Source organism: Orcinus orca, chromosome 20, assembly GCF_937001465.1.
Source record: "Orcinus orca chromosome 20, mOrcOrc1.1, whole genome shotgun sequence".
Classification (NCBI taxonomy): domain Eukaryota; kingdom Metazoa; phylum Chordata; class Mammalia; order Artiodactyla; family Delphinidae; genus Orcinus; species Orcinus orca.
This window is the reverse complement of record NC_064578.1, coordinates 57197287-57217552: the sequence shown is the minus strand read 5'-3', so window position 1 is coordinate 57217552 and position 20266 is coordinate 57197287. Positions and strand designations below refer to the sequence as shown.

The 20266-nt window shown below is 39.7% G+C and overlaps 1 protein-coding gene across 1 annotated transcript in view; it reads right to left on the bottom strand.

The window, feature by feature from the left end:
- The window catches only part of LOC101286931 (uncharacterized), a 94918-nt gene that overhangs the window by 21747 nt on the left and 52905 nt on the right, over positions 1-20266 (bottom strand). The window contains exons 3-4 of the mRNA XM_049702775.1: positions 19666-19761; positions 7684-9218 (exon numbers count right to left, since the gene is read on the bottom strand). Coding sequence (XP_049558732.1) covers positions 7684-9218; positions 19666-19761 — 1631 coding nt within the window. The remainder of the gene's footprint in view (positions 1-7683; positions 9219-19665; positions 19762-20266) is intronic.

The following is a 20266-nucleotide window of genomic DNA, read 5'->3' as shown; positions in this document are numbered from 1 at the left end:
TTGACACTGCTCCAAGGAAGGGAAAATAGTGCCCATTTACAATTTAGCTTAGACCACTCAATTGTCAGGTGTGTAACATACCTGTGAACAGATCACAAATCTTTAACCCTCAAAACTCAAGGATTACGTCTTTGAGCATTCCAGAGGCACCTCAGCATCCGATAACTAAGACAGGAAAGGCAGTCTGCGGGCCAGAGTATGAGTACAAAGGGGAGAGGCAAATATTCCCCGAGACCAGATTCCTACAGATCTCCAGCATCACGTCTCTGTAGAGGGCCCTCCCAGCTGGACCAAATGCTCCCATACCATCTCAGTAAAACTCACAGACAGGTCCATGAACTTGACTAAGCCTGTAACAAACCCTTTAATCTCCAGTTATGCACATTTAATGATGTAGGAATTATTATGACCCCATGTTCTTTAATTTTTTTTGTTGAAGTCAAAGGCTACAAGTTTCAACAGTGGGAACAAAAAGTAAATGAGAAACTGTTGACACATGTGCAATGGAAATACACAGCATTGACCTGGTCGTTACATCTTTGTACAAATAAAAACAAATAAAGGGAATATTTGCAAGTCAAACCACTGACGACATATCTAAATAGACACAGATTTATTGAGAGGCAAGATTCTTTCTCACAAGACATTCTCTATATTTTGTCATCACTAAATTAAGTCTTGACCACTATGTAAGAATTTCCACTCTGACATAACTGATTGTTTTCGTTACAGTGATTTACATGTATATAAACCTTCACCTCAAAGCTATGACTTATTTCTTGTTGTAGCAAACTGTATTTGTTAAAGAAATTTGAACTTCCTCAACATTTAGGTATCATTTAAGTCACTGTGAAGAAGAGTTAATATGGCATGCTATCATTTGAGTTTCAAAGTTTGCCCTTGGCTAAAGTTTGAGGCCTTAGGTTTCGGGAGGCTTCCTATCATTCCCAGAAATGATGAATGGCTCAGTGCACCTATTGTTTGTGTAAACAAGGTGGCTTATGCTGCTAACCTGTTATGCTTCTGGAGGTCTAGAATTCTGTTATGCTCTAGACAGAGTGCCCAATAAAAATCATAGGCACTGAGGTTCTAATAAGTTTCCCTAGTAGACATTTCACACATGCAGTCATAATTCATTGACAGAACTTAAATTAAGCACTCAGAATTCCTAAAGCTTGTCCCTGGTTTCCTCTGGACTCCAGTCCTTGTATCTTTTCCCTTGACTGAGATTGCTTTGTATTCTTGTGCTGTCATAAACCTTCGATGTTCAGTATAATATGCTGAGTCCTTTGATGCTTCCTAGTAAGTCATAACCCTGGGTAGTCTTGAGGACTTTCAACACAGTCATTCCTTATGACTTTTAAAGTCTTATAGATCTGTCCATAAAAGCCCATATAGTTTCTCTTTGTGGTCAACATAAGTCATATACTGCGCCAACTATACACACAGCTTTGTGTAAACTCTGTGAGGGAGGCAAACATAAAAATACACTACTGTGTGGCCATTCACTAACACACATACATTGAGTGTCTACTGAGGAAAATAAAAACGTAAAGTGAACAGAATCAGACAGTGGCTGGATGTGAGAATGATAAAAGAAAAATGGCTGTGAGGTGTCTGGCTTTGTCAACTAGACAGAAGATAGTGGAATTCACTGAGATTGTTTTTTCAGGCACCTCAAACACAATGTCTAAAACCAAATGCCAACCTTAGCCCTTTTCTACCTCCCTGCTTCCTCAGAGATTATCTATATTTCCTACAAAGTTACAAGAGATGATGCAACCATTGAAGACTGAGTTTGGTTTCTCACTCAAACTGAAAGGATGGCCAAGATGTACTATAAAATGAGAAAGGGGGTTACAGATCAAATGAGTATTATTTGATCCGTTTTAGTAAAAATGAATAGTGATCAGGAAAACAAAGATTCATACTACAAGAAGGAATCTAGGAAAGTGATAAGGGTATGGACGCTGCAGCCAGCCTAAATGGCCTCCAATCCCTAATCTCATACGTTGTAATGACTGTACAATTTTGGGCAAACTCCTTAATCTTTCTGTTCCTCAGTTTCCTGATTTGTAAAATGATAATATTACCTATCACATAGACTTGTTGCAAAGGTTAAGAGTTGATGTGTTTAAACATTCAAAACAATGGCTGATATAAAGTAATACCACGTTTGCTTGCTCTTAGAATTATTATGGGTGCATCCTTATGGTGATGGTCTTGACCAAATGACACATGCATAAACTCAGTGTATATGAATACACAGAAGGTGTGGAAGTATGAACAGAGGGTAACAGACATGAGAAATATTCAACCTGGAGACACAGATTTGGGGGAACTCTGTAGATCACTGAGTATAAAATGCATTGAGTGGGAATTAACTCACTCATGGAACACATCACAAGTGAGAAAGCAATGGCCTTGGATGGACCCTGGGAAGCACATTGTTTAATACATGGGCTAAAGACACAGACTCTCTGAAGAAGGGTAAGAACTCACAGAAACCAGGAAAGGACCTTCAAGTCAGAGAGGTGGGCAGCAGTCCAACAGTGATGGGAGGGCGGGAGGAGGAGAGAGGACAAAAGGGAACTTTGTGAGACCTGCTTAAGCCAGGCAACCATGGTGCAGGTCATTCTTTAGTTGTCAGTGGAGCGAAAGGGACATGATGGGGTGAGGACAGGCAGTGGACAGAACAATCACACAGGGTGTATCTGTGAGAGAAAAGAGAAGGGCAGAGCTCAATACACATGTAGGGCAGAAAGTGCTTGGGGGTGAGGAACACAGGTATAGATTGTGAGGACAGAAGGGGATTCAGAGGGAGAATTTAAAGACCAAGAAGTAGAGGCACAAAAAAAAGACAGTGGCCCTATACAAGTTAGGGAATATGGGAGAATGTGTTCAACAACAAAGAGGAAGACTGAACCTGGAAGACGAGTAGCCCATTCTCCTTTGAGGCTATAACAAGCCTTAGAGAGCTCAGAAATTTTACACACAAATCTTCCCTGGAGAACACAACTCTGAACAATCTGCAGGTTTCCCAGTTTTATTTTCTTGAGAAATATTTGTGGATAACAACACAGAAGATGGCAGGTCTTCCATTCCTCCAGATACGTCAGGATTTCTATTCCAGTATCAAGATAAACCACCAGAGAACCACTGACTTTGGACTACACAGTTTTGCTTGTTTTCTCAGAGTCCTTCTTTGGCATCATAAACTAGGCAAAGAAATAGAAGATGTGTAAAAGAACCAAACGGAAATCAGACAATTGAAAAATTCAAAAATCAAAACGAAAATTCACTGGATGAACTCAACAGTAGATTATATATGAGAGAGAAGGAATCAGTGAGCTCAAAGAGAAATCAATGGAAATTAATCAACGTGAGCAACAGAGAAAAGCAGACTGGGGGAAACAAAAAGATGGGAGCCTGAGAATCCTATGGAACAAGAACAAGAGAACAAAGGGCTGAAAAAACTATTTGAAGAATAACTAAAAAGTTCCCAAATTTGCCAAGTGGCATACACCACAAAATGTGAAAAGCTGAGCAAACAACAAACAGGACAAGCCCTCCAAATTTTATGGCAGGTTACGTCATAATCAAACTTCTGAAATCTATATACAAGGAAAAAACACTTTCAAAGCACTTGACATAAAGGATACATTACAGATAGGGAAATAATGAGTCAAATGGCAGCAGATTTCTCAACTGAAACAGATCAGATTTCCCATCTGGAAGACAGAAGGAAATTACTTACTTGCCTTTCAAGTACTAAAAGAAAAGAACTGCTGACCCTGAATCCTATATCCCACAAAAATATCCTTTGGGAATGAAGGAGACATAAAGACATTTTTAGATGAAGGAAAACAAAAACATTTTTTACCAGGAAATCTGCAACAAAAGACAGGCTATAGATTTTCATGGGGCAAAAAATTTAAAAAGAAACTGTTAATGGAAGAAACTTGAGATTTCAAGAAGGAAGAAAGAACAATGTAATGAGTAAAAGTAGAAGTAAACAGACTGTGCTTCTTCTGAGTTTTGTAAAAATTGTTTGACAGTTGAAGCAAAAAGAACATCATCCAATATGGTGTTCAGTATATGAAAAGGAAATACTTAAGACAATTATATTAAAAGAATGGGGAATGTAAAGGTACCCGATGGAAGTACGGTTTCTACGTGTCAAAGTGCTAAAGTGTTGATACCGTAGGCTGTGATAGTTATGTATGTACAATACAATACCTAGAGTAACCACTAAAATACAAGAGATATACTCAAAAACATCACAGATATATCAAGTGGAGTTCCTAACATTAAAGTAACCCACAAGAAGGCAAAAAAAAGCAACAAAAAGTACCCCCTCAAAACCAAACAACAGAGCAACAAAAACATCATAAAATGGTAGTTGTAAGCCCTAAAAATATCAATAATTATTTTAAACTTAAATGGCCTAAATATACCAATTTTAAAACAGAAATCAGTAAGATGGATATAAGAAAATGAGCCAAGTGTATGCTATTCACAATATTCACATATTACATTACTTCAAATGTAACAATATAGATAAGGTTGAAAATAAAATTATGGAAAAATATAAACCATGCAAACATTAACCAAAAAACTCAATAGTAGCTATATTAATATCAGATAAAGTATACTTCAAAGCAAAAAATTTTAGAGGAGCAAAAAGAAAGCATAATGATAAAAGGGTTATTACACCAAGATGACACAGCAATCCTAAATGTGTATGCACCAAACAATAGAGCTTTGAAATACATGAAGTGAACACTGACAGAACTTAAAGGAGGAAGAGACAATTCTAGAATTAAACTGCAGGACTTCAACACCCCTTTCTCAGCTGTTGATAAAAATACGAGGCAGGAAATCAGCAGATATAGAAAATCTGAAAAACATCCTCAATGAACAGTATCTGGTACATACATATACAAACTCCACTCAATGACAGTAGGATACACACTCTTTTCAAGCAGCCTTACTGAACATTCATCAAATATCCTGGGTCATAAAACAAACCTCAAAAAATTTAAATAGCCAAATCAAACGTAAAAGAAATCAGAAGAAAGCACAAAATACTCCAAACACTGGGAAATTAAACAACATCCTTCTAAATAATCCATGGGTTAGACAGTCTCGAATAAAGAAATATTTAGAACTGAATGAAATGTAATTAGAACATAAGACAAGAAGCTAAAACAGTACTGTGAGGGAAATTTATAGAACTTAATGCTTACATTAGTAAAGTGAAAAAAAACCCCTCAAATCAATAACCTAAGCACCCACCTCAAGAAACTGCAAAGGAAACTACTATCAAAGCAAGTAGAAGAAAGGATATAATAAAGACCAGAAAAAAATAATAATTCAGTGAAATTAGGAAAAGACAGGAAAAAATGATATAAAGTGCTGGTTCCTTGAAATAAAAAAATTGATAAATGTCTAAGAAGATTGACAAAGATAAAAGAGAGTTAACACATTTCCAATAATAGGAATAAAACAGGGACTATAAGTACAGATTCTGCTGCCATCAAAAGGATAATAAAGGAATACTTTGAACAAATAAGAAAATTTAGATGAAATGGGACAATTCCTAGAAAAAGATAAACTATAAAAACTTATCCAATATGAAATAGATACTCTGAATAGTTCTATACATATTAAATAAAATAAATACATAATTAAAAAGCATCCAAAAGAACAATCTCCAGGACTAAATGGTTCACTGGAGAATGCTACCAAACATTAAAAGAACAAATAAAACCAATTCTATACAACACACTGTCTTGTGAATAATACAACACCTGTTAACACATGTTAGGAGGCCAGAATCACCTAGACACCAAAACCAAACAATGACAATTAAAAAAATATATATAGAGAAAGAAAACTACATATCACTGTCACTCATGAAATTAGAGGAAAACTTCCTCAACAAAATACTAGCATATTTAATACTGTAATATAATATATAAAAATAATTATACTCCATGACCAAGTGGGGCTTATTCCAAGGATACAAGGCTGGTTCGACATTCAAATCTCAAATGAATGTAATACATCATATCAACAGGCTACAGAAGAAAAAACACAGGATTCTATCAATTGATTACAAAAAAAGCATTTGACAAAGTTCAACACTCATTCACAACAAAAAAACACAGTAAATTAGGAACATGGGAAACTTTCTAAACTTGATAAAGAAAACTCTATGAAGAAAACCTTACAACTAACACCATAGTTAATGATGAAAATCGGAATGTTTTTCCCCTAATATCAGGACCCAGGCAACAACATGTTTTCTCACTACTAGTATTTAACATCATATTGGAAATCTTAGCTAGTGCAGTAGGACAAGAAAAGGAAATAACAGGTATACAGATGGGAAGAAGTAAAACTGTCTCTAATTGCAGATGATACTTCTATGTAGAAAATCCCAAGCATTCTATCAAAAGAAACAGCAAGGTTGCAGGATAACAAAATAACATGAAAAATATACATATTTCTGTATACTACCAAAGACTGTGTGGAAATTCAAAGTTTAAAAATCAATGCCATTTATAATTACTCAAAATACAAAAACACCTGTATATAAATCTTAAAAACATTGTACAGGACCTATTACTGAAACTTATAAAATAGTAATGAAGTAAATCAAGCCATATCAAATAAATGTACAGACATAATGTTTTCATGAATTGGAAGACTCAAAACAGCAAAGATGCCAACTCTCAACAAATAAATCTACCAATTTAACTTAATTTCTATCAAAATTCAATACAGCTTTTTTTTCTCGTAAAAACAGACAAGCTTATCCAAAATTTTACATGGAAATTCAAAGTAACGAGGAATGTTAATCAGTTTTAAATAAGAAGACTGAAGACAGAGAACTCACTTTACCCGATTAAAAGATTTACCACATAACTAGAGCAATTAGTAAACCAATATTATTACAGGACCAAGAAAAAGTCTGAGTATTAGGTCTTTAAAACCACATGAAGAAAAGGTTTGTTTTTAAAGAATCAAAGCCTAAATAGTCTAAAATCGTTCAACAGAACGTGCCCATTCATATGTGTATTCTTATCTCCTTAAATATAAAGGCATTTAATGGCTCAAACCAAAAAATTAAGGTCTTAAGAATAGAGACAATGTTTTAGAACAAAGGAGATGTTCAATGAAAGTTTTCAGACCTGTCTAACTCTCTTTAAACTGGATAGCAATGAATGTATATACAAGACACATAGAGTCTAGGTTCTTTACCATGGAAACAAAACTATCCTCCTGCCAATTAACTAAGGAATCAATGACAAAGTGCCATAGCTTGGCAAGGAAGTCTGAAAGAAACATTTTGTAGTTCATTTTCTATTTTAAGTCTCTCCCTTCTTTTTTAAAAAAATTCCTGAGATAACACTGAAGTGTAAACTAAGAAGAAAGATGTAGCTGAAGGTTTTCCTAAGTGCATAATAACCACTGGGTCTCTCTCTTTGATGAATTCTCAGATGTAGAGTAAGGCTCTAGGTTGGGTCAATTTCCAATATGACTCTTTAAATGACAACTGATATCCTGCAATAGGTATTTTCACAGGGAAGAAAATTGTGGTGTTTCTCTTTGGTATGAATGATCAGATTCTGAGTAAGATGTTTCCTCTGGCAAAAGATTTTCCTCAGTGGTTACATGCAAAAAGTCTTTCCCCAATAGGAGTTCTTGAAGATTGACTGAGGATTGCCCACTTGTGAAGGTTCTTCCCACATCTGTCACGCTGACAGGGTTTCTCCCAGTATGAACCCTCTGATGCTGAGTGAGGGATGAGCTGCGACTGAAGGCCTTTCCACACTCACTGCACTCATAGGGCTTCTCTCCAGTGTGGATGATGGAGTGTCGAATGAGGTTTGTGCTCCAGCAGAAGGTTTTCCCACACTCGAGGCATTCATAGGGCTTCTCTCCACTGTGAATCCGCTGGTGCCTGGTGAGGCCTGACCTGCGGTTAAACGCCTTCCCACACTCCATGCACTCGTAGGGCTTCTCTCCAGTGTGGATGCTGAAGTGCCGAATGAGGTCTGCCCGATTGCTAAAGGCTTTCCCACATTCTTTGCACTCAAAAGGTTTCTCTCCAGTGTGGGCCCGTTTATGCAAGATAAAAGTGGAGCAGTGGGTGAAGGCCTTTCCACATTCAGTGCACACATAGGGCTTCTCCCCAGTGTGAATCCGCTGGTGCCTCTTGAGGTATGACCTGTGGTTGAAGGCCTTCCCACACTCGAGGCACTCAAAGGGCTTCTCCCCAGTGTGGATGACATAGTGGTGAATGAGGGCTGCGCTCTCACAGAAGGCTTTCCCACATTCACTGCATTCATAGGGCTTCTCCCCAGTGTGAATCTGCTGGTGCCACATGAGGTATGACCTGTGTTTAAAGACCTTGCCACATTCAAAGCACTCATACGGATTCTCACCACTGTGGATAATGTAGTGTCGAATGAAACCTGGCCTATCTCGGAAGGCTTTTCCACATTCTTTGCACACAAAGGGTTTTTCTCCAGTGTGGCTCCTGTTATGCAAAACAAAAGTGGAGCGGTGGGTGAAGGCCTTTCCACATTCATTGCATTTATAAGGCTTTTCTCCACTGTGAATCCGCTGGTGTTGTGTAAGGTGTGACTTGCGGTTGAAGGCCTTGCCACACTCCATGCACTTATAGGGCTTCTCCCCGGTGTGGACCATGTGGTGTTGAAGGAGATAAGTGCTCTTACTAAAGGTTTTCCCACACTCTGTGCATTCATAGGGCTTCACTCCAGAGTGAATCCTCTCATGTCGAGCAAGGAGGCGTTTCTTATTAAAAATTTTCCCACATTCGTTGCATTTAAAAATACTTTCCTCTTCCTGAATCATGAGATCATTACCAGATCCACATGAGTCATGGTCATGGACAGCACCTCCTGGAGGGACTGGCTCCTCTACAATCTTTGAACACACACCACCAGGTGTCCCTAAGCTGCCATATTCAGAGCTTGGTTTCCCAGGGAGCTTGCCCTTCTGGGGTTCTATCTCTGGTCTCAAGTGTCCTTCTTGCATTTCCAGTGACCCTTCCTGATCATTGATTTGGCCCAACTGGGAGTCCTCTGAAACTCTTTGTATTAGTTGTTGCTGGAATAAGACTTCCTCAGACAGGGCTGGCTCACAAGTGGTAGGTTCTGTGGTCTTGGGCTTTCCTTTGTCACCTGAAAGAAATTCAATACACAAAAAGATCTGTTAATAATGCCAACATGGAAGAAAGGAAATCAGTATTTCAGTGAAAAAAATGAAGATGGAAATAGTGTCTCTGTGTCTGCCACGTTTCCCGACCTCTGAATCCCAGGATAACAATTTCTTTCTTTCCTGATCCTTGGACTGTTGACACCTTGAAAGGGAGACCCAGAGAACTAGCTGGGTGAGAGGACAGGGGGCTGGAAAAAGACATGGTCAATTCCAGACTGGATAGTTATGCAAATAAGTAACTCATCTGGGCTCACAGAGAGTTCATGGTGAAGAGATGACTCAGTGCAAAGCCTGAAAGCCCAACTATGTGATCAGAAGGTTGGGGTTTTAAGCCATAAGATAACAACTAGACCTCCAGAAACAGAAGGAGGGCAGGAGACTGAGTCATACAGGCACTGATTTAATCAGTTGTGCTTATGTAATGAGACTTGGTGAAATTCTTAGGTTGGCAATATTTCATGCATATATTGCCATACATCAATGCCAGGAGGCTAACAAGTCTGAGGACATAGGAGCTTATGTTTGGAACCTCTCCAAAATCTGTTCCTAAAAAACATCTGATGCAAACCTATTGGACAAAGAATTTACAACAACCATCTTAAAAAAGCTCAAGGAGCTAAAGGAAGATACAGAGAAAGTCAAGAAAACTAGGTAAAAACAAAATGGAAACATCAATACAAAAAAAGAAAACCTAAAAAGAAATGAAAAAGAGGGAATTCCCTGGTGGTCCAGTGGTTAGGAGTCCATGCTCTCACTGTAGGGGGCCCAGGTTCGATCCCTGGTCAGGGAACTAAGATCCCGCAAGCCATGTGGCGCGGCAAACAAAAAAAGAGAAAAGAAATTCAGGAGCAACAAGTTCAGTAACTAAAATGAAAAACTCATTAGAGGGATTCAAAGAAAAATTTGAGCAGGAAGAAGAAATAATCTGCAAACTTGAAGACAGGACAATGGAAAATATTGAGTCTAAGAAACAGAAAAAAAGAAAAGATTGAAAAATAGTGAGTAGAGCCTAAGGAACCTGTGATACACCCAATGAATCAACATACTCATTAGGGAAGTCCCAGAAAGAGGAGAGAAAAAGGGTCAGAGAGAATATTTGAAGAAATAGCGGAAAACTTTCCAAATTTGATGAAACATCCAAGAAGCTCAATGAATTCCAAGAAAAATAAAGAGACTCACACTGAGAAAATTACAATCAAACTTTTGAAAGCCAAAGATAGAGAGAGTATAGCAAGCATGAAGCAACTTGTTACATACAAGGGGCACTCAGTAAGATTATCAGCAGATTTCTCATCAGAAACTTGGGAGGCCAGAAAGCAGTGGTTCAATATATTCAAGTGTAAAACGAACAAAAAGTGTCAAGTAAGAATCCTGTATCTGGCAAAGCTGTCCTTCAAGAGGGGGGAAGAGGGACTTCCCTGGTGGTCGAGTGGTTAAGACTCCATGCTTCCAGGGCAGGGGGTGCGGGTTTGTCAGGGAATTAAAATCTCACATGCAGCTCAGCACGGCCAAAAAAAAAAAAAAAAAAAAAAAAAAAAGTGAGGAAGAAATTAAGACATTCCTATATATGAAGGCTAAAGGAGTTTGTTACCACTAGATCTGCTCTGTAAGAAATTCTTAAGGGAAAATTCTTCCAGGGTGAAATGTAAGGACACTAGACAGTAATTCAAAGCTATACCAAGAAATAGAGATCCTGATAAAGGTAAATACATGGGCAATTATAAAAGTTAGTATTACTTTGTAACTCCACTTTAAAAAAAAAAATATATATATATATATGTGTATATATTTATTTATTTATGGCTGTGTTGGGTCTTTGTTGCTGCACACGGGCTTTCTCTAGTGGCGAGGGGGGGCTACTCTTTGTTGCGGTGCATGGGCTTCTCATTTTAGTGGCTCCTCTTTTGGAGCAGGGGCTCTAGGCACGCAGGCTTCAGTAGTTGTGGCACACGGGCTCAGTAGCTGTGGCACACGGGCTTAATGGCTCCGCAGCATGTGGGATCCTCCCGGATCAGGGCTCGAACCCTTGTCCCCTGCATTGGCAGGTGGATTCTTAACCACTGTGCCACCAGGGAAGTCCCGTGTAACTCCACTTTTTGTTTTTACATGGTTTAGAAGGCTTTTTAAAATTGTTAATCTAAAGGCTACTATTATTGTAACTTTAGTTTATAACTCCATGTGTAGTTTCCTACATAATTTAAGAGACTAATGCATTCAAAAGAACTAGTAGTTTAAGTTTCTAGGCATACAATATATAAAGATGTAACTTTGTGACACGAACAACTGAAAGAAGAGATGACAGAGCTGTAAAGGATTTTTATTTGTTACTGAAGTTAAGCTGGTATAAAATCAAATTAGTGTTAAAACTTTAATAGGTTAGATGTCATTCCCATGGTAACAACAAATAGCTATAGAATTTAAAGTAATTCCAAAAAGGAATTTAAATGTTTCACTACAAAATATCAACTAAACACAAGACTATAACACAGGAAATGAGAAAGAAAAAAGCTATAATGCATATAGAAATCAAATATCAAAATGACAGAAGTCTCTCCATATCAGCAATTACTTTAAATGTAAATGGATTAAACTCTTCAATTAAAAGACAGAGATTATCAGAATTGATAAAAACACATGATCCAGAGACTTCCTTGGTGATCCAGTGGTTAAGAATCTGCCTTCCAATGTAGGCGACACGGGTTTGATCCTTGGTCTAAGGAACTAAGATCCCACATGCCTTGGGGCAACTAAGCCCTGGCACCGCAACTACTGAGCCTGCACGCCAGAACTAGAGAGCCCACATGTCGCAACTACACAGCCCACGCACTCTACTACAGAGCCCATGTGCTACAACTACTGAGCCCGCAAGCTCTGGAACTCACGTACCACAACTAGAGAGAAGCCCACACATTGCACCAAAGAGCCCACGTGCTGCAGCAAAAGATCCCATGTGCCACAACTAAGACCCCACGTAGCCAAAAATAAATAAATAAATATTAATTTCTTACAAAAACCCACATGATCCAACTATATGCTTTCCAAAAGAGACTCACTTTAGATCCAAAGACACAAACAGATTGAAAGTCAGAGGATGGAAAAAGATATTCCATGCAAATACTAACCAAAAGAGAGCAGAGGTTTCTATATTAAAATCAGACAAGATAGGCTTTAAATCAAAAAAGATTACAAGTGACAATGAAGGACATTATATAAATAAAAGGTATAATACAGCAAGAAGATATTACAATTGTAAACATTTACATAATGACAGAAGATCAAAATACATGAAACAAAGAATGACAGAATGGAAGGGAGAAAGAGCATTACAACAACAGATGGAAACTTCAACGTCCCATTCTCAATAATGGAGAGAACAACCAGACAAAAGATAAGTAAAGAAATAGAGGACTTAAATAACATAATAAACCAACTAGATCTAACAGATACATACAGAACATTTTACCCAACAACAATAGCATACACATTCTTCTCAAGTGTACATGGGACATTTTCCAGGGCAGACCATAGGTTAGGCCACAAATTAAGTCTCAACAGATTTAAAAAGATATCATACAGGGCTTCCCTGGTGGCGCAGTGGTTGAGAGTCCACCTGCCGATGCAGGGGACACGGGTTCATGTCCCGGTCCGGGACGATCCCACATGCCGCAGAGCGGCTGGGCCCGTGGGCCATGACCACTGGGCCTGTGTGTCTGGAGCCTGTGCTCTGCAGCGGGAGAGGCCACAACAGTGAGAGGCCCGCGTATCACAAAAAAAAAAAAAAAAAAGATATCATACAAAGTATGATTTGTGTCTAATGAAAACAAAAACTTAACATACCAAAACTTACAGGATGCAGAGAAAGCAGTGTTAAGAGGGAGAGTTGTAGCTATAGATGCTTCCAGTAAAAAAAAAAGACCTCAAATCAACAACCTAACAACATAATTAAGTAGGAAAAGAAAAGCAAACTAAACCCATACCTAGCAGTAGGGAATATGAAAGATTAAAGATAAATAATACAGGGGACTTCCCTGGCAGTCCAGTGGTTAAGACTCTGCGCCCCCAATGCAGGGGGCACGGGTTTGATCCCTGGTCGGGGAACTAAGATCCTGCATTCTGTGGCCAGTTAAATAAACAAACAAATATTTTTAAAAAGGTAAATAGTGCAGAGAATAAAAAAATAGAGAAAAATCAGTGAAACAAAAAGTTAGTTATTTGAAAAGATCAACAAAATTGACAAACCTTTAGCTAGATGAACCAAGAAAAAAAAAAAAGATTCAAAATACTAAAATCCGAGATGAAAGTGGGGATATTACTTTTGATTCTATAGAAATCAAAACAGAGTATAAGAGAATACTGTGAAGAACTATACACCAACAAATTGGAAAACCTAGATGAAATGAACATATTCCTAGAAACACAAAACCTGTGAAGACCAGATCATGGAGAAATAGAAAATCTGAATAGACCTATAACTAAAAAGGGATTGAATTAATAATCAAATTCTCCCAACAAAGAAAAATCTTGGACTTGATGGCTTCACTGGTGAGTTCTAACCAAACATTTTTTAAGAAGAACTAAGACCAATCCTCAAACTCTTCCAGAAAACTAAAGTGGACAAAACACTTTTAAACTCATTCTGAGACAAGCATTACCCTAATGGCAAAGCCAAGTACACTACAAGAAAACTACAGAGCAATATCCTTTATGAACACTGATGCAAAAATCTTGAACAAAATATTAGCAAAACGAATTCAGCAACATATCGAAAAGAATATACACCATGACCAAATGCAGTTTATTCCTGTAACGTAAGGACAGTTCAACATATGAAAATTGATCAGCGTTAACACATCACAGTAACAGAATGAAGGAAAAAGTCCACATGATAATCTCAAATGATGCAGTAAAAGTCTTTGACAAAATTCATGATAAAAAAAAAATCAATGATGAAAGTCTGAAAGCTTTTCCTCTAAGATCTGAAACAAGTTAAGGATATCTATTTTCACCACTTCTATTCAACATAATACTGGAAGTTCTAGACAGAGCAATTGGCAAGAAAGAGAAATCAAAAGCATTCAAACTGGAAAGGAAGAGGTAAAATTATCTTTGCTTGCAGATGGTAGTTTATTACATGTAAAAACCACAAAAACGTCACAAAATAACTGCTGAATAAATGAGTTCAGCAAAGTAGCAGGATACAAAGTCAACACACAAAAATCAGTTGCATTTATATACATGAATAATGAACAATCTGAAAATGAAATTACAAAACAGTTCTATTTACAATAGCATGAGAAAGAATACTTAGGAATTAATCAACGAAGTGAAACACTTGCACAATGAAAACTACAAAACATTGCTAAAAGAGTTAAAGATGATGTAAATAAACAGAAACACATACCATGTTCCCAATTTGGAAACCTAATATTGTTAAGATATCAATACTACCCAAAGTGATCTACAGATTCAATGCAATCACTATCAAAATCTCAGCAACATTTTTTTTTTAATCTTTTGGCTGCACCGCATGGCATGGGGGATCTTAGTTCCCCGATGACCGGGGATCAAACCTGCGCCCCCTGCATTGGAAGCCCAGAGACTTAACCACCGGACTGCCAGGGAAGTCCTCCAGCAAAATTTTTTGCAGAAATAAAAAAAAATCCCCCCTAAAATCTATAGTGCATCTGAAGAGACCGTGAATAGCCAAAACACTCTTGAAAAAGAAGAACAAAGTTGAAGAACAGAAAATTCCCGATTTCAAAACTTACTACAAAACTACAATGATCAAATACAGTGTGCTACTGGCATAAAATCAAATAGACCAAGGGAATAGAATCGACAGCCCAGAAATAAACCCTCACATATATCATGAAATGATTTTTGACAAGGGTGCCAAAACCATTAAACGGGGGAAAAGACAGTGTTTACAACAAATGGTGCCGGGAAAACTGAATACCTACATGCAAAAGAATGAAATTGGACCCTTATCTAACATCATATACAAAAATTAACTCAAAATGGAGAGAAGGGACTTCCCTGGTGGTGCAGTGGTTGGGAGTCCGCCTGCCAGTGCAGGGGACATGGGTTCGAGCCCTGGTCCGGGAGGATCCAACATGCCGCAGAGCGGCTGGGCCCCCATGCGCCACAACTGCTGAGCCTGCGCTCTAGAGCCCGTGAGACACAACTACTGAGCCGGCATGCCTAGAGCCCGTGCTCCGCAACGAGGAGTAGCCCCCGCTCACCGCAACTAGAGAAAAGCCCATGAACAGCAACAAAGACCCAACGCAGCCAAAAATAAAATAAATAAATTTATTTTTAAAAAAAAATGGAGAGAAGAAAACATAGGGCAAATGTGGCATGGCACTGGATTTGGCAAACATTTCTCAGATATGACACCAAAGGCACAGGCAACACAAGAAAAAATAGAAAAATTGTAGTTCATGAAAATTAGGAAAATTTGTGATCAAGACACTACCAACGGAGTAAAAAGATAATCCAAAGAATGTGACAAAATATTTGCAAATCATATATCTGAAAAGGGATTAATAATCAGAATATACAGAGAACTCAAACTTAACAAAACAAAAAAGCAGCCTGATACAAAAATGGGCAAAGGACTTGAATAGACATTTCCTCAAAGATATACAAATGGCTAACAAGCACAAGAAAAGATGTTCAACATCACTAATCATTAGGGAAATGAAAATCAAAACTATAATGAGATACCATCTCACAACCATTAGGACAGCTATTATTGGAAAAAACAGAATAACAAATGTTGGTGAAGATGTGGAGAAACTGAAACTCTTGTGCACTGTTGGTAGGAATGCAAATTGGCACAGACTGTGGAAAACAGTATGGCAGTTCCTCAGAAAATTAAAAATGGAAATATTGATACTACATGATTCAGTAATTCCATTTCTTGTTATATGAATTCTTTCAATTCAAAAGAATTGAAATCAGGGTCTCAAAGACATTTGTACACCCATGTTCACAGCAGCATCATTCACAATAGCTAAAACATAGAAGCAACCCAAGTTTCCACCAAGGGATGAATGGATAAGTAAAATGTGAGACTGAGACACACACACACACACACACACAAGAATATTACTGAGCCTTAAAAGGGAATGACATTTTAACACATGCTACAACATGGATAAACCTTGAGGACGTTATGTTGAGTGAAATAAGCCAGTCACACACACAAAATAGTGTGTGACTTCCATTTACATGAGGTACATAGAGTAGTCAAAAATCACGGACACAGAAAGATTGTGGTTGCCAGGGGCAGGGCATGGTAGGGACATAGGGGGATTACTGTATAATGGGCACAGAGTTTCAAATGATGAAGAGTTATGGAGAAGGCTGGTGGTGATAGCTGCATGACATTATGACTCTATTTAATACCACTCAATGTATACTTAAAAATGGCTAAGATGATATATTTTACACTATCTGCATTTTACCATACCCACAAAAAAAGATAACATGAGTAATGCACAAAGAATCCCTACAAATCAGAAAGAAAATGCAGGGCTTCCCTAGTGGTACAGTCTGCCTGCCAACGCAGGGGACACGGGTTCGAGCCCTGGTCTGGGAAGATCCCACATGCCACGTAGTTGTGTGCCACAACTATTGAGGCTGTACTCTAGAGGCCACAAGCCATAACTACTGAGCCTGCGTGCCTCAACTACTGAAGCCCGCACACCTAGAACTTGTGCTCCACAACAAGAGAAGCCACCGCAATCAGAAGGCCACACACCACAATAAAGAGTAGCCCCCGCTCGCCGCAACTAGAGAAAGCCTGCACGCAGCAACAAAGACCCAACGCAGCCAAAAATAAATAAATAAATAAATTTGTTAAAACACAAGAAAATGCAAACAAGTCAATAGAATAAAATAGATGTTTATCATGAAATGACATTTCAAAGAAGAAAACTTAATTCATAGATTGACTCACAATCATACGATAAGGTGCTAAAGTTCCTTATGAACGAAGGAAAAGCAAATCAAAACCATGTGGGATACAATTCTGTATTCACTTGATTGTCAAAAATTGAGGAGCCTTATAATACCAGGTATTGGTCAAGGTATGGGTTGAAGAAACCTCCATTCTTTCCTGGTGGAAGTGTAATTGGTTTAGCCCCTTTAGAACATAACAGGAATTATCTTGTAAACTTGAGAATTTGCACAGCCTATAATCCAACAATTTCACTCTAAGAAACATTAAAAGACAGCCTAAACATGAGCAAGATGACCAATATATACAAATGTTCTTGGCAGCACTGTGAGAGTGAAAAAATGTGAACAATTAAATGCTACAAACAATGGATGAATACAGTGTGAGACAGGAATATTTTTAATTTATTTTCTTCACTGTAAGGAACTTCAGCATATTTTTACTTTGAGCAGAGAAAAGGATAAAGTTATAAAACAAGCAGAATATAAGTGATGAAGGCACTTTCATGAAAAGCTATTTTCCAGATTCTGATGTCGGAACTGGCCATGCCCAGAGGCAAGACCTTTTCAACTAGGTGAAAAGAGAAGCTACAGGTAAGAGAGTCCAAATGAGTGTGGAAGGGCTGAAGATCAAGCAATATGAGGCAGACTTTACTTTCAACATGAAAACTTGCTGACACATTAGTGGTCACATGCTGAGGCATCTGTGGCTACACCTGGGGTAGCTCATGCAGGACAGAGAGCTGACCAGAGGCATAAAGCAGATGTAGAGACCAGTTAGGGGAACTACTAGCATCCCGCAAGGAAAAGTTGATGAGAGCTTGGACTCAGAATGTGGGGACAGATCTGATGGGAGGTGGTAGAAGTGACAGATTCAGGAGATGTACATGATGTAAAATGGACGGGATGTGGGAGGTAGCTGGATATAGGGGCCGATAGAGGTGGAGGGGTGAGGATACAGTCTCTGGGGCTGTATCCAGTCTCCAACCTGCCTAGACGGCAGGACCGTGCGCTCTAACTTGGGAGAGGAAGGAGGGAGCATCGTAACGGGTTCCTTGCCAGGCATGTTGACTGGGTGCCTCTGAGATATTCAGGTGGAGAAGGGCAGAGAGCAAAGGGCAGAGGCTCGGAACTGCCCCTCTGAGGGGTTGTCGACGGGCTGCACACAGGAACTGCCCCTGAGGGGCTGTCGACGGGCTGCACACAGACACTCGCAGGCTGGTGGGGCCGCCCGAGGGACTAGGAGGGAAAGAGCATGACTCTGCAGGGGCCCTATCACCACACACGGCGGCCCCAGTGCCCTCAGCAGCCCAGATGTGGGGCACAGCAGGACAAATGTCACCGTCAGGTTTTACCAAACAGGAGGAGTAGGGAGACATGCAACAAGGGAAGGCTTCTTGAGTATCTGGACAGGGTGGGAAAGGGGAGGCAGAAGAGAGCTGGAGAGGAGCTGGGAGAGGAAGGAAGGCCCTTTTCCTCAGAGGTCAGAGGGAAAAGTGAGATGCATTACTCATTACAGTACAGGGACATGAATGACACCAACGGCTTACTTCCCACGAGCCACTGACTGCGGCGCAGACGCTTGTGCTAAGCTGTTTTATGCTTTAACCCGTTATATGACCACGTCCCCAACAACCCGGGGACGGAGCAACTATCAGGAACAGACTGAGCGCAGCAGACCACACTCGCCAAACCATCTGCTCCTCCACTTGGACACATGGCTCAGCCCCATCTCCCAGCCCCGTCCCCCGAGTGTGGCCAAGTGCCTAGTGCCTATCAGTGGAAGCGGGGGGCTGGTGTTTGTGCGAGTCTTCCTTGCCCTCTCACTCTCCTCTGCCTGCTGCAGGAGGTAAGGACAACCTTCAAGCCACATGCTGACAGCAGAGTGGACCCGGGTTCCTGAACAGCTGTGTGATGCACAGTCACACGGACCGGGTGTGCCTCAGAAAAAGTGCTTCCAGGGACATTCCTGGTGGTCCAGTGGTTAAGACTCCGAGCTTCCACTGCAGGGGTCACGGGTTCGACCCCTGGTCGGGGAACTAAGATCCTGCACGCTGCGAGGCATGGCAAAAGAAAGAAAGAAATACAAAAAAAGAACAAGTGCTTCCATATGCTGAGCACCAAGATGCTGGAGTCTGTCTGACATGGCAGCTAAGATTTAACTTAGTCAAACTTATATATACAAAGACACAAGGAGATCCCGAAGTTCACCAGGGCCACAGAGCTGGTGATCGGTCGGCACCCAGGCTTGAAGCCCAGGCAGCTGGAGCCCAAGATACATCTCAGCTCATGCACCTCTATCCTCCAGGAGGACAGAGGGACCTGGGGTCAAAGGGCTCCGTGGCCTCCAGACCACCACAGAGGCCCGAACAAGACACTTCCCCAAGGAACCAGGGCCAGCGACCTTCTCCTGCAGGGTCTCCCAGCTGCCCAAACCTTGGCTCCTACCTGGACAGGTGCTTCGGGAGAGGTCTTTCTTCACTGTCCACAACTCCTGCCCCTGCTCCAGTTGGTAGATCAGCTCAGATCTGGGAACAGGACACCCTGTTCATGGAGAAAGGAAGAAGACACTAGGATTTCTGTGAAAACAAAGAAAACCTCTCGATCTAGTGTGGGACTTCAGGATGTGGACAAGACCTCAGAATGAAGCTGCTCCCATGCATATACAAAGTGCTGTACTGTGAACTGGAAACCAAAGACATGCCACACTGCCATGGAGTTTTTATTCCTAAGTCAAAAACTAACATATAGTGTATAATCGTAGTAAAAGGACTGTGTTCAAGCAACTTAAATGCATTACATCATTTCAAAATTGAAATAAATTTATGGAGTAATTTAAACAACTAACATATTTAAAATATTGACTCTTGGGAATTCCCTGGCGGTCCAGTGATTAGGACTCTGTGCTTCCACTGCAGGGGGCAATGGGTTCAATCCCTGCTGGGGAACTAAGATCCCGCAAGCTGCATCGTGCAGCCAAAAGAAAAGAAAATTGACTCTTTTCATTCAAAACAAGTTATGTGTCTTCATTGATCCAGTTCTTTTTTTA